This window comes from Dipodomys ordii, unplaced genomic scaffold (assembly GCF_000151885.1).
Source record: "Dipodomys ordii isolate 6190 unplaced genomic scaffold, Dord_2.0 Scaffold32, whole genome shotgun sequence".
In the NCBI taxonomy this organism is placed as follows: Eukaryota; Metazoa; Chordata; class Mammalia; order Rodentia; family Heteromyidae; genus Dipodomys; species Dipodomys ordii.
Window position 1 is genome coordinate 4,795,144 of NW_012267248.1, and position 14,308 is coordinate 4,809,451.

General features: G+C 43.7%; 1 protein-coding gene across 1 annotated transcript in view; it reads left to right on the forward strand.

The window, feature by feature from the left end:
* Nucleotides 1–14,308, forward strand: part of Slc22a23 (solute carrier family 22, member 23) — a 190,157-nt gene that overhangs the window by 1,109 nt on the left and 174,740 nt on the right. The window contains exon 2 of the mRNA XM_013016621.1: nucleotides 12–483. Coding sequence (XP_012872075.1) covers nucleotides 12–483 — 472 coding nt within the window. The remainder of the gene's footprint in view (nucleotides 1–11; nucleotides 484–14,308) is intronic.

Below are 14,308 nucleotides of genomic sequence, written 5' to 3' on the forward strand. Positions count from 1 at the left end.
GCCGGCGGCAGCGCGCACTCGAGCTGCTGCTCGGCGGCGGCGGCCCCGAGCCTCCTGTTGCTGGACTACGACGGGTCGGTGCTGCCCTTCCTTGGGGGCCTGGGCGGGAGCTACCAGAAGACCCTCGTGCTGCTCACCTGGATCCCCGCGCTGTTCATCGGCTTCAGCCAGTTCTCGGATTCCTTCCTTCTGGACCAGCCCAACTTCTGGTGTCGTGGGGCCGGCAAAGGCGCCGAGGTGGCGGGGGCTACTGTCACCGGCCGGTGGGGTGACATGAGCAATTGGACCAGCCCCCCGACCACCCCCTTCTTCACTGCCGCCTGGGGGGCCGCGGGCAACCGGAGCAACAGCAGCGGTCCGGACGGAGGGGACACGCCGCCTCTCCCGTCGCCTCCGGACAAGGGGGACAACGCTTCTAACTGCGACTGCCACGCGTGGGACTATGGCATCCGCACCGGCCTTGTCCAGAACGTGGTCAGCAAGGTAAGGGCCGCGAACACCTGGTCCCCGCGTCCTTCTGATGAGCCTTTTCCCCCTTCGGTCGCCATATGTCTCTTCCTGCAGACGGGGGGGGGTGGAGGGATAGAAGGGGGTTCCCAAGCTGGTGCCAGCCAGCGGGGGACCTCAAATCCCAGCCAAAGTGATGCTAGTCTGTGTGTCCAAGAGCCCCGCATTCATTGAATTTCCTGCTGTCACTTGGGTGTGAAGCGAGGGCTTTTTGCTGTCCATCCACTGCGGTGACAGTGACGCTGCAAGCCACCTCTGAGGGGGCACCAGCCTTCCCTAATTTACACCCAGACACCTGTCCTGATAGGCATATGGAAAGAACGCCCCTCTTCTAAAACAAAAGCCTGAAATACCCCTCATCATCCTATCAAGTGCCACACTCGCTGAGGCAGGGATGGCCCACCTAGGGAATGAGGCCGCTGACCTCTTTCAAGGTCTGCTGGTGCCAGGACCGTCGGTCTGTCCTTCCCATCTGCTGGTTGTCCCTGCATCTCCTGTCAAAAATATCTATCCATGCAAATAGTGTCCTGTTCCCAGACGTTCTTTTTGGCAGACGTCGGCCAACACACACTTGGCTTGGACGCAGACTAAAGCCACTGAAAGAATTGAAGTTGTAGCCAGAAAAGCTTTTGAGAATTCCCTTCCTACTCCCACCCTCTCCCCACTCCTGTTCAATCTCTCCAAAGATATTTGACTTTAGACTTTGCTGCCCCAGTGTTCCCTCAAAATGTTTTCTTAAGACTTTAGTAAATATCACTGGAGTGGAGGAAGGATGCCAGGAAGATTCCAGTGTTCTAGGAGAGCAGGTACTCTAGCCTGAAGCACTAAGACCCCAGCACCCACTTTGTGTCTTGAGTCTTCCCTTGCTGAGCTGTTGTGTTCTGTATACACAGCACAAGTGGTTTGTAAAAAATGTGTGATCGTGGGGTTAGTTAGACTCATTGCTCTAGACATTTATAATTCTCCAGTTTTTCTTAACTTATCTGAAAGCCACTGTTCAAGCTATTTATGAATCTATTTTTTCTCCCTTCTGCATTTTAAACAACATATAAATACGTATATTCCCTTTTTCTTTCCTGGGGGTGGGGGAAGCAGTTCTGAGCACTTTAAAATGCTTTGTGTAAATGTGAGAATGGAATATGACAGTTTACAATAGTCAATGCACATGATACTCGCCCCTTCTTGAAATGTATTTTAGTAAACAGTTGTGTAGTTCATGATGTGTAAGATGAAACTCTTACATCATCTTAACCATTGTTTTAATCTAGTACCAACCCAGTCAGAAGTGCTCTGTCCTGTGGGAGCTGTCTGCCTTAGCTGACCCTACTGTTCTGCAAGGTGATTGGAAAGATCCTTCTAGCTTGCTTCAGCTTAGCCCTACAACCTCTCCCTTCCAACAGTGGTAATGTGAATGAGTTCCACTCATGGAGAGCATTTTTTTTTCTTTGCAGCATAGAAAAAACTCAGAACAATGACTATGTAGCTAAAATTCAGAACACTGACTGTTTAAATCTCTGTCAGACAGAATTTGGCTACCTCTTAGAGTATTTTAAACCCCTCTGTAGAGCTAAGGGAGAATAAAGGATTCAAGGAGTATATGTAAAGAGTGCTTTTCGTATGGGCCCAAAAAGAGGCAGAAAGTTAGGTGGGAAAACAGTTCTCTCTCTACCTTAGCTGTGGGGGACCAGAAAACAGCTACTCATCCTCTGTCAGGCATGGTGGGAAAAGAGAACAAAAATAGTCCTTGAAAACAGACCATGGAGGCATGTTGGAAAGCGAGGCAAGTTTTTAAAATTAGCACTCAGGAGGGTCACAAGCAGCACTAATGCGTGTGGTGTGCTTTGCGGGGTACTTGACAACACAGCACAGTTACACACCATCCTCAGGGCAACACTGAGTGATGAGAGCCACAGGCACAGTTTCTCATACAGTAAAGACTAGGAAGGACCTATTGATTTTCATGGACAAATACAATCTAAATAAAGGACTGTCCTGCAGTGTGGCAAATGATTTGAAGAGCTTTTCAAACACTTTCTGGCACTAAGGTGGACTTTTCCCCTTGCTGGCTATGGGCATTGGATACTGTATCAGGTGTGGAATAGATACCTTTGATGGGTACCCAGGAGTTCTAGAGGTCAGGTGCCTGTCAGCTCTGTGCCCACTTCCAGGCCTCTATCAGTATGTGAAAGTTCAGGGTCAGAGAAGTCACCATTGGTACTCTTTTCTGGTTCCTTAGCATGATCCTGCCTGCCTCTGGTAAATGAGCTGCAGGCAATATCTTCCTCCTTCAGCCTGGGTCCTCCAGCAAATGTGTTCCTATTCTAAGTGCTGGGTGGAGAGCAGGAGACAGAAGAGTTTGCCAGATACAGTGTGCACCTTCATTCTCATTGGCTGTCATAGCATTTACACACCTGATGCCAAAAGACCAGTTAGAATACCAAGCTTGTGCAGGTGAAAGGGATTATAGTTTTATCTCTGCATGTAGGCATCTACCTCAGTCAGACCAATTCTACCTATGTGGGAAAAAAGGCTTCCTCCTTCCAGTCCCTCATAGTAGTTGCTCTTGCTTGCAGAGACATGGTTGGGGCAGTAAGACTCAAGTTCTCTCATGCCTGTTGTTCAGCTCACCTGTCAGAATGACTATTTTTCCTTATGGAATATATTTTTAGTAGTTTCTTTCCTGGCTGAAAAATGTCATATATGACAAATCAGCCATGCTGATTGCTCTAGTTAACATCTGGCTCTTAAGCAAGGCACCAGGACACACCCAGCCAGGTGCTTTATCTTCTGCCCAAGAGCGGGAGATGGAAACCATGACTCTACTAACACTTGATGTATTAAGGATTTTAGTAGAAAAACCATATTCTGACTTGCTCAAGACCCTTCCTTATGGCACTGCATTAGGTGAAGATTTTCTGTGCTTTTGTTCATTGATGGTGTGTGACTAAGGCTTCATATTCATATTTTGGGACATTTAGATTTCTCCTATTAGGATCTCTTTACAAAACTGTTTTTCTGAGTGCAAATGTATACTACAGAACATAAATTCCTACCAACAGAAGACCACCCAAAACTAGTAGTGATAATAATAGCGTCACCATTCTTTTGTGCATGTTGAAACATTTTAGATTTGTTATTTCCTTTGATTAAAAATAATAACATTGGGCTGGGAAGGTGGCTCAGTGGTAGAGCGCTTGCCTTGTATGCTTGAGGCCCTGGGTTCGATTTCTTAGCACCACATAAGCAAAAAAAAAAAAAAGCTGGAAGTGGCACTGTGGCTCAAGCACTAGCTTTGAGCTGAAGAGCTGAGGGATGGCACCCAGGCCCAAAGTTGAGGCCCCACGACTGGACCCCCCCCCAAAAAAATAATAACATTGCCAGATGCTGGTTGACTCACACCTCTCACACCTGTAATTGTAGTTCTTCAGGAGGCTTAGATTTGAGGATCTCTATTTAAAGCTAGCCCAGGTAGGAAAGTCTGTGACACTCTTGTCTCCAATTAACCACCAAAAGACAGAGGTGGAGTTGTGGCTCAAGTGGTAGAGCTCAAGCCTTAAGTTTTTCAGAGACAGCACTCAGGCCCTGAATTCAAGCTTAGGACCAACACAGACACACAGACACAGACATAGACACACACACACACACACACACACACACACACAAAGAAGAAGAACAACAACAACATGGCCAGGCATGATGGCTCATACCTTTAATCCTAACTACTTGGAAGGCAGAGGTGGGAAAACTGGGGCATGAGATAACCAGGCAAATGCAGGCAACTATTTGATGAACAAAAAAAGAAAGCAAAAGGGCTGGGGGTGTGGTATAGGTGGTAGAGCAATAGGCTAGCAAATGTGAGGCTTCAAATTCAATCTCCAGTAATAATAATAAATTCAGATAATGAATACTAACAACAAATGGAAAACTACAAAGCAAGGCCACTCTTAACAGCATTATGGCAGGTTATAATTCACTGAATACACAGTTGACTGGGCTAGGTGTCCTGTACAGGAACCAGGCATTTATCTGCCCTGTTGATTTTCAAGGCTCTCTGCAGTTTCTTTCCCAGCCCTGTTGAGAAGTGTTGTTACTGCCTCCCTGAAAAGAACCAAAGGAATTCTTTAGAGCCATTAGAGGGCAGTTTGGAGGGGCCTGAGGAAAGACTGTTTTGCAGCCTGTTCATTTGTCATCCTGCTCTCATCCAAGTGTTCTCTATGCAACTCAATTCTCAGATACTTCTGGGACTTTAATCAAAAAGGCAAAGAAGAAAAAAATCCAACTCACTTGTTTTAAAAATATGTCTCCCAATAACTAACTTATATAGTTTATATTGTATCATTCTGAGTGGATCCTAGTTGTTATGCACATTTCTTTCTCAAATGATCTTTAGAATTTTGCCAATAATCAATGCTAATTAGCCTTCACAAGCCCCATTTTTTCCTTGTATGTGGAGTTTAGATTGTTCAATTTTAGTTTTTTCTTTTTTTTTTGTGGTCCAAGATGGGACTCAAACTCGGCTCCTTATGCTTTTGCTCTTTGGCTAGCGCTCTACCAATTGGGCCATGCCTCCAATCCCCATTTCTAGTCTTACGACTTTTCTTCTATTCTCATAAATTAGCAAAGATTTCCCATCTTTATTTAAGAGTTGTTTAACATCCTGGGAAGTAGTTTATATCTTTTTTCTAGAAGTTATTTCAAGTGATTTCAGTATGACTTAATTAAGACAAAATAATTATAGTATCACTGCAATGGTAATATTTTTTTTAAATAGTCCACAATTCTACTCTCTGAGTCTAGTAACTGGTTTTCACTTTTGAAATGCTTTACACACATGTGTATATATTTATAAAGTGTTCATGTAATAGAATCTGCCATTAATCAAAATCACATGAAGGGCATTTATCCAGGTTCTCAGAAACATTTTATGACCTGCTCAGCTTCTGACCTGGGCTGGTTCACCCCTCTTTAGACAACCTGGTGTGTTCCCTCGCTCCCTGGAGGTCACCATATTGATGCCGAATTTAGTTCAGACACCTGATCAGCATAGTGCACTGCAGCCCAGAACTCCTAGACTCAGGTGATCTTTGGGGCTCAGGCTTCAAGTAGCTGGGATTATAGGCACGTGCCACTGTGCCCGACTCAGAAACATTTTAAATGCTTAATATTTTTGCCGATTTACTAATTTTTTGAATTATTTTCCTAATATAAACCTAATATATTAGGTTATCTGAGTGGTGGCTTTCATCTAGTACATGTAACACCTCAGTGAACATCTTTATGCACATTTATTTTTAAAAATTGTAACAGATAACACATGTACATAGCTCAGAAAGCATACCGTTAAAGTAACACTGCTTCCCATGTCTCCCAGTCTCCCTCTTCAACAGAAATAATCTCTTTTCATTTATATCTTTTCTTTCACAAACAGAGCATGTTAATTGAGTGTGTATCAGTATAGAGAGTTCACTATTCTTTTTTAAGTCCTCATAGTATTTCACATCTGACTGGACATCAATTTAACTAGTCACTACAGAAGAGACATTGAGGTGATTTCTATTATATGTATTCTATTATATATATGAATAATAGGATACATAATATATAATACAAGTAAATATATAATATAGCTGCATGGAAAGAAATGAAACTCTGGCATTCATGAACATTTGCAAAAATGCAAAAAATTGTTAGGAGTATCAAAATGGGTTGCAAATTTATTTTGGTAGATACTGCTCAATTACTTTGTATAAGATAGCAATTTACATTTCCAGCAATAATTTTTTCAACCCTGTTCCCCTCACCCTCTCACTTCCTTTGTTCTAAAGCATCATCTAACTCTGATGTTTGCTAGTCTGGTATTCAGAAAATTTAGTTTGGTTATTGTTGTAATTTGCACTTCTCTCAGCGTCAGAGCTAAACTATCTTTTTCAAGTGTTCAAGCTCCTGATATTTCCATTCCCTTTGAATCATCTCTTCAGTCCTCACCTCTTGTGTTTGGAGAGTCTTGTTTCTTATGGCTTTATAGGAACACTCTTTGGTTAAATGAGAGAGGTCCTTTTAGTGGTTTCATATTTTCCCCCGAGTTTGTTGTTTGTCTTTTAGTTTTGTTTATGGTGTTTGGGGTATACAGAAAAGTTTGGTTTAGGATAAAGTCAAATGAATTAATCTTTTTATGGTTTTGGGTTTGGGTTAAATTTAGGCCTTCTATACTCCAAGAATATTAAGAAGAGAAAATTTTATGTTTCTGTCTATTGAGCTGTTAGGATAAACTGCTAGAAAGGGCAATACTAGGTCAGAGACTATAACCAGCATTCCATGCAGACTTTGATTTGGCCATAACAATGACGTGAACATTTAATTCCACAATCCTAAGACCAGAGCCAAGCAGCTGTGAAGTAGCTCTTTCCACTCCTTCTAGCAGACAGCACTCTTCCTTCTAAGTCTTCTCATTCTGAACCACGGTTGATCATGATGAACTAGCTACAAATTCACTCCGCTATGCCTCCCCCCACCCCCCATGTGTGCGTGTGCATGCTCATATGCTGATACTGGAGCTTGAAATGGGTGTCCCTTTTTGATCAAGGCTGGTACTCCACCACTTGAGCCACAGCTCCACTTTCAGTTTTTGCTGGTTAATTGGAGATAAGAATCTCATAGACTTTCCTGCCCTGACTAGTTTCAAACTGAGATCCTTCCATCTCTGTCTTCTGAGTAGCTAGCATTTCAGCCACGAGCCATCTGGTGCCTGGCTTGCAAATGCTTTGTGTGTCATTAGCATTTCGTTATAAGTTGCAGTTCATTGTGACTTTTCATCCAAGGTAGGACTAAATCAAAAGTTGTTGTCATAAAAACAACATGTTGAATTTGCTGAGTTCTAGCATTTCAACCAATCAATAGTGGGCTGCAGCCACTTTGCCTTCTGTTGATTAACAGCTGCCCTGTCCAGCTTCATACTCTGTAATGTCACCTTGGTAGCTTGCAGGGGGACACACCATTGGAATTGGCAGACATTGCACATTAGGGTTTTATTCAGAAAGCCAGTTGTTAAGCATCTATCATAATAATGAGTATGATTCCAGGCCACTCTTCTTTCATTTTTTTCTCCCAAGTTTACTTTCTTCCCTCCTTTTCATAGGTGCCCATACTGAGCTAAGCTTGTTGCTGTAGGCTGGGGAGTAATAGCAGGCAAAGATGAACAGCTCTGTCTCCATAATCCTTGCAGATCAATGAGCCTAACTGGTCAAATAATAATATTTTTAACTTCAAATGGAGTTAAGTGTATGGAAAGGAAGACTAGAACAACAACAAAATGTTACCTATACCAACTGAGATAGCATGAGAGAAAGGTATGTGTGTTTTCCAAAGGGCAAAGGCATTTGCAAAGGCCCCATGGCATGCAGGAGCCTGGACCTCATAGAAGCTGATATAGGAATAGGAGCTGGGTGGCTTTTAAAAAGGCACAGCCATCAAAGAGCATTAAGCAGAGTGAGGGAGATGATACAACAAGAAATCAATCATATTTTTGAAAAATCTTCTCCAGCTACACTGTGAAGATTTGATGAGGTAGGATTGTTGAGCGGACCAGGGAAAGCTAATGAGGCTCAAGGCAGATGCAGACTTACATATCCCAGGGCTTCCACCTAAGGACGAACTCAGTCATCTGAGGAGACTTGGAATGGAGTGTGTGTATGTGTGTGGAGGGAGGGTGTATGTATGTATGTGATGGCATGGAGATAGAGTTCAAACACTGGCATGCTGCAGCTGCCAAGAAAGGAGAAAGAGAAAGGAGTGCATTTGTAGGAGAGGCAGCCTGGGCCTGCCTCAGTGCTACTGCTGAAAGGAAGCAGGCCCCTTGAGGAGAGTCCTGAGGAGGATCATGGGAAATCACTCTGAGCTACCAGATCCAGATCAGACTTTGTGTAGCCAGAAGCCAGGCAAGAGGTAATGTGTTCTTGTGCCTTGACAGGAAACACTTTGGAGTAATCTAGCATTTTCTCCTGCTTTCCTGCTCCGTAGGGGAGGGTACTGGTTAAATTTTCACAAGGCTGAAGAACCAGACATAGGAAAGCTTAGGGCTGTGATTTCTGTCCAGCTTTTCCTATGCAGAACTACAGCTAGGGAAAGGACTGACCCATGTATACAGTGTTAATATGATCTCATCCAACGTCTTCAGTTTATAGATGGGAACACTGAGCTGAGGATTGGTGACTTGTCCAAAGTCACCCATATCACTGAGTTTTCAACCCAGTTCTTGGCACCCTCTGCCCCAGATCTGTCATCAAGAAAGAGTCCAGAGACATCAGCAGAGGCTTTGCCCTGTCTGCATGATGTGCTCTCCTTCACTGGCCTTTCAGGAGATCCTTTGGTGAGAATGGTACTGAGTGCCTGTTTGGATTACAGTAGTTGAGGTGTGGTTATTCTGTGGCCCCTCTCTCTGGACAGTTTTTTTTTCTTTTTCTGCTATCTGCTTCATTGGCCTTTCTAGATCCCTAGCCTGACCCTCTGCTTCATTGTGCTTCATTGTGCTAAATAAGAAGGAAGCTGTGTACATGTGAATCTACTCACAGCTTTCTGTTATGCCACATAAACTACTACCCTCAAGCCTGAACCCTACTTGCCTTTCCATTCTTGCCCTGATCTAACTTTGATATAGGGAATATCTAACTCCTAGCCTGGCCTGTCTTCTTGCCTCAGTTCTTTGCTTGTACTGTTCCACTTTCCTGGAACACCCTTTTTTTCATCCTTTAACCAGTTGGCTATTGTTCATCCTTCAAGCCAGCCCTCAGCTGAGGCATAGTACTCAGATATATCTGCATCCTAACTCAGTGTATCCAGGTTAGAATTATGTCTTCCTGTCTCCACACTGAAGGTCTTTGATCCACAAGTCAACATGATATGTGTCTGAACCTACCTGAACTTTACGTGAAGAGCATGAGAACATTTAGTTGGGCAGGATTGAGTGGCATTGCCGACACTGCTCTCTGGCACCAGCTTATCTTTGGGAGCATTCTTCAACTTGTTTCCTCATTGGCAGGGTGGGGTTAGTGCTGCTCAGCTTCAGGTGCTTGTGAGGGCAGAACACCTGGAAAGTGCCCGCCCTTCCCCAGGCACCTGGCAAACAGGAGCTACCTGGGAAGTTTCACCACTAGTGAGGCAAGAGCTACCCCAATGAGTCATCTGAGAATTACTTGAACTGAGGAGGTGACCAGCCACACCTAGAAGGGCAATTCAGCCCTCTGGATGTCTGCGCTCTTTATATTGGGGCCTGCATCCAGGGTCAACTGAGGGGCCTGCCCGCAAAGGACTCTAGGTTTTTGTCGGTGTGTGGAGTTCTAATATGAAACTGAACAGGTCACAGGGCCAGGCAGGTGCAAAATAAGCAACAGATCTAAAAAGAAGGGAATGGAAGAAGGGTACAAGGAGATGTCTGCAAAGTACAAGTGAACTCCACAGAGTGCTTGATTAGAAATCAGAGTTCATTCATGATGCCGAGAATAAGCTGACCATGCTTAAAATGTGGCAGCTACGCTGGGTGAAAAATGCATTTCAGACAGAATAGAACTTTGAGGAAGAGTTGATGGTAAGCAGACTTTGGGAAGGGGTGAAAACCAGAGAAAGTGCGTGTGCGTGTGTGTGTGTGTGTGTGTGTGTGTGTGTGTGTGTGTGAAGGGGTGAAAACCAGAGAAAGTTTGTGTGGGGGGGGGAGGAAGGGGTGAAAACCAGAGAAAGTTTGTGTGTGTGTGTGTATGTGTGTGTGTGTGTGTGTGTGTTTGTTCCCACTTGGAGTATCGCCTTGGGGAGTTTCCATGGGAGGCTGTTGACTTTTGAACTCAATATTCTCTGATCCTCTGCAGGCTAGTAAGAGTTAGTTTGGATCGTTTGCTACGCATTGACTCAGAGCTAGTCATGACCAGTAGGTAGGTCTCCCTCCAAACATATGACTTGGAGACTGATAGAGCCTTATTTTTTAAGAAAGGGGACAGTTGCTGGGGGTGCTGGTCCCTCACACCTATAATCCTGGTTACTCAAGAGGCTAAGAACTGAGGTCCACAATTTGAAGCCAGCCCAGGCACGAAAGTCCATGAGACTCTTATCTCCTCTAAACTATAAAATTAAATAAATAAATAAAGCTAGTAGTGAAGTTGTGACTCAAGTGTTAGAGCACTAGCCTTGAGCAAAAAGAAGCTCAGAGATAGTGCCTAGGCCCTGAATTCAAGCACAAGGCCTGGCACACAAAAAGAAAGAACTTTATGAACTTTATGAAACATTCTATGCTTGAACCCTCTAGCCTGGTCTTTTATATAGTATTATACCCAATCAGGTCTCTCTTTGCCCCTTTCTTTCTTTCTTTCTTTCTTTCTTTCTTTCTTTCTTTCTTTCTTTCTTTCTTTCTTTCTTTCTTTCTCTTTCTTTCTTTCTTCTTTCTTTCTTTCTCTCTCTTTCTTTCTCTTTCTTTCTTTCTCTCTCTCTCTCTTTCTTCCTTCCTTCCTTCTTTTCTTTCTTTCTTTCTTTCGGTCATGGTCTTGAACTCTGGGCCTGGGCGCTGTCCCTCAGCTCTTGAGCTCAAGGCTAGCGCTCTACCACTTGAGCCACAGTGCTACTTCCAGCATTTTATGTTTATGTGGTGCTGAGGAATCGAACCCAGGGCCATATGCATATGAGGCAAGCTCTCTATCACGGAGCCACATTCCCAGCCCCTCTTTTTGCATCTTTCTTAGTGGCAAATAACAAAGAAAAATTTCTAAGTACATTAAAAATGTACTTAGGCTCAGGTCTGTAATCCTAGCTGCTCAGGAGGCTGAGATCTGAGGATCACGGGTCAAAGCCAGCCTGGGTAGGAAAGTCCGTGAGACTCTTATCTCCAATTAATCAACAGAAAACTGAAAGTGCAGCTATGGCTCAAGCAGTAGAGCTCTTGCCTTGAGCTGAAAAGCTCAGGGACAGTGCCCAGGCCCAGAGTTCAAGCCCCACAACCAATTTTAAGAAAAAAAAGAAAATTTATTCCAAAGACACAGGTAGGAGCTGGGATACTAAAGTGAGGCAGGGTCCTTCAGGAATCATGCTGTTCTGTGCTGTTCTTGTCTGCCTTGTTCTTGAAAGCCCCCTCTGCCTTCATCCCTATCTCAGTTATTATCCAAACTGGCTTACTAACAGCTAACCTAGAGATCAGAATCTTCTGCCTAACTCCAGATTATTGGTCACAAATCTCCTGCTCAGCCTGTGCTTAGGTAGGGAAAGAGCTAAGATCCAGAGCTACGATGCAGCTCCTTGGAGCTGGGGGGATCCTTCAAGCCATGTGATGGTATAGGACTGGCTCTTCCCCAGATTGGTGGAGGGGTTACAGGCAGAGCTTTCTGGTAATTAACTGAGAGTAACTGAGTTATGGCTTATGTAATTATTAAATGCTTTAAACACTCAGGATGTAACTTACTTGTTCCCTGAAGCTTAGGGTTGAATTGGTAGGAGCACACCTCCCAAGGAGCCTTTTCTTGGAAGGATTGAAGATGGCTCTGAGGGAACATTTCCAGGTCATATGGGGGCTTGGAAGTTGCCCTTAGGTGAGTCAGTGGGACAGTTTTGCACGTTGTTACTCCTACTTCTGCCCCCCCCCCACAGGCAGGACAGTTACATAATTTAAAGGCCCAGTTCAAAATGGAAATGTGTTCAGAAAGTATAAAGGGAGGCTCATGCCTCTAATCCTAGTTACTTAAGAGGCCGAGATCTGTGGATCAGTTTGTAGCCAGTCAGAGCAGGGCAAGTCCATGAGCCTCTTATCTCCAATTGACCACAAAAAAGCCAGAAGTAGAGTTGTGGCTTATGTGGTAGAGCACCAGTCTTGAGCAAAAAAGCTAAGAGAGAGTGCCCAAGCCCCAAGTTCAAGTCTGTCTTAGTAACAGAACACACACACACACACACACACTTTTACACATATATACATATATAATCATATATATAATGATGTATATGATAAAGTAAGCAAAAAGATGACAGCAGATCATAAGCCAAGTGTAGGTCCTTCTGTCTCAAAGCCAGCTGTCATTGCTGCAGAGATGGGTAAGTGCTATTCCCTGCCTTTTCCCAATCTGTCTTCCATAGCTTTTGTTGTCATCTTTGCCTCTCTCAGCAACTTTGTTTTATGTCACATTATTACGTTTCCTCTGGCAGAAAATAAAACATACTTTTGGGGGGGTTCATTTTTGCCAGAATGCAGAGTCACAAGGCCCTCATCAATTTTGTTGTGGATCTTGAACTACACCAGTCTGGAAGAGTTAGAAAGACAGCTAGCTCATGCTGGAAAACACTGCTCTAAAAGTCAAATGGTCTGTCGGTTTACTTATCTGGACAGAAAACCAAATAGCTGAGTCATGGGGATGTGTGGTCGAGAATGTTAAGTCATAGGAATGCTAGTTAAATGTTTATCAGAACTTTTTTGTTCAAGTAAGGAGAAAGAGTAGAATTTCTTCATAGAATTTTAATATTCTTCTGACTATAAGACATACTCATGCTTTGTTTTATTTAAAAATTAAGTGGGAGGGGCTGGGCTCTGGTGTCTCATGCCCATAATCCTAGTTACTCAGGAGGCTGAGATCTGAGACTCCAATTAATCAGCAAAAAGATGACTCAAGTGGCAATGACAGCCTTGAGTAAAAAAGCTAAAGGACAGAACCAATGCCCTAGTTTAAGCCCCAGTACTGACACAAGAAAAGGAAAAAGAGAAAAGAAAAGAAGGGAAGGAGGGGGAAGGAAGGAAGGAAGGAAGGAAGGAAGGAAGGAAGGAAGGAAGGAAGGAAAGAAGGAAGGAAGGAAGGAAGAGAGGAAAGGAGAGAGGAAGGGAGAGAGGAAGGAAGGGAGAAAGAAGACACAAAAGAGTCAAGCAAGGGAGCCTTGGGGAGATGTGTTGAATTATGGGTGGGGTCCTCAGCCAACACTGTAATTTGCACTATAGAGTGTTTGCTCCTAGATTAAATTATAAACTGTTTTCTCTATTGTGTTTTACAAATTGGGTGCCCTTGATTATTACACAGTTGAGGTACTTCACTGTTTGCAGATGCAGATATAGGCACATTTAGAGTGAGCACAAAGTTATTCTCTTACAATATTTAAAATTTTAATTGTTTAACATGCATCTGACATGCAACTGGCAATATATCCATTTCTCAGTGCACAGTTTGGTGGCGTTAAGTACACCCACATGACTGTGCAGCCATCACAAACATCATCTCCAGAACTCTTCACTCTATCATCTCTAGAAACTCTGCCCCTATTTAAACACTAACTCTCCATGCTTTCTTCCCCCTAGCCCTTGTAGCCCCCATCCTACACTCTAGGTGTTTCAATAAGTGGAATCCTATAGTATCCATCCTTTTGGTATGGGCTTATGTCACGGAACATAATAATGTCCCCAGAGTTCATTCATATTGTAGCACATATCCAACTCTCCTTTCTTCTTAAGGCTGAATGATACTCCATTGTATATGGACCATAATTTATTTATTTATTTATATCTATTTATTTATTTATTATTGTGAAAATATCGTACAGAGGGGTTACAATTACATGGGCAAGATAACGAGTATATTTCTTTTTATTTTTTTTGCCAGTCATGAGGCCTGAACTCTGGGTCTGGGCGCTGTCCCTCAGCTCTTCAGCTCAAGGCTAGCGCTCTACCACTGGAGCCACAGCACCACTTCCGGCTTTTTCTGTTTATGTAGTGCTGAGGAATCGAACCCAGGGCCTCATGCTTGCAAGGCATGCACTCTACCGCTGAGCTACCTTCCCAGCCCTACGAGTATATTTCTTA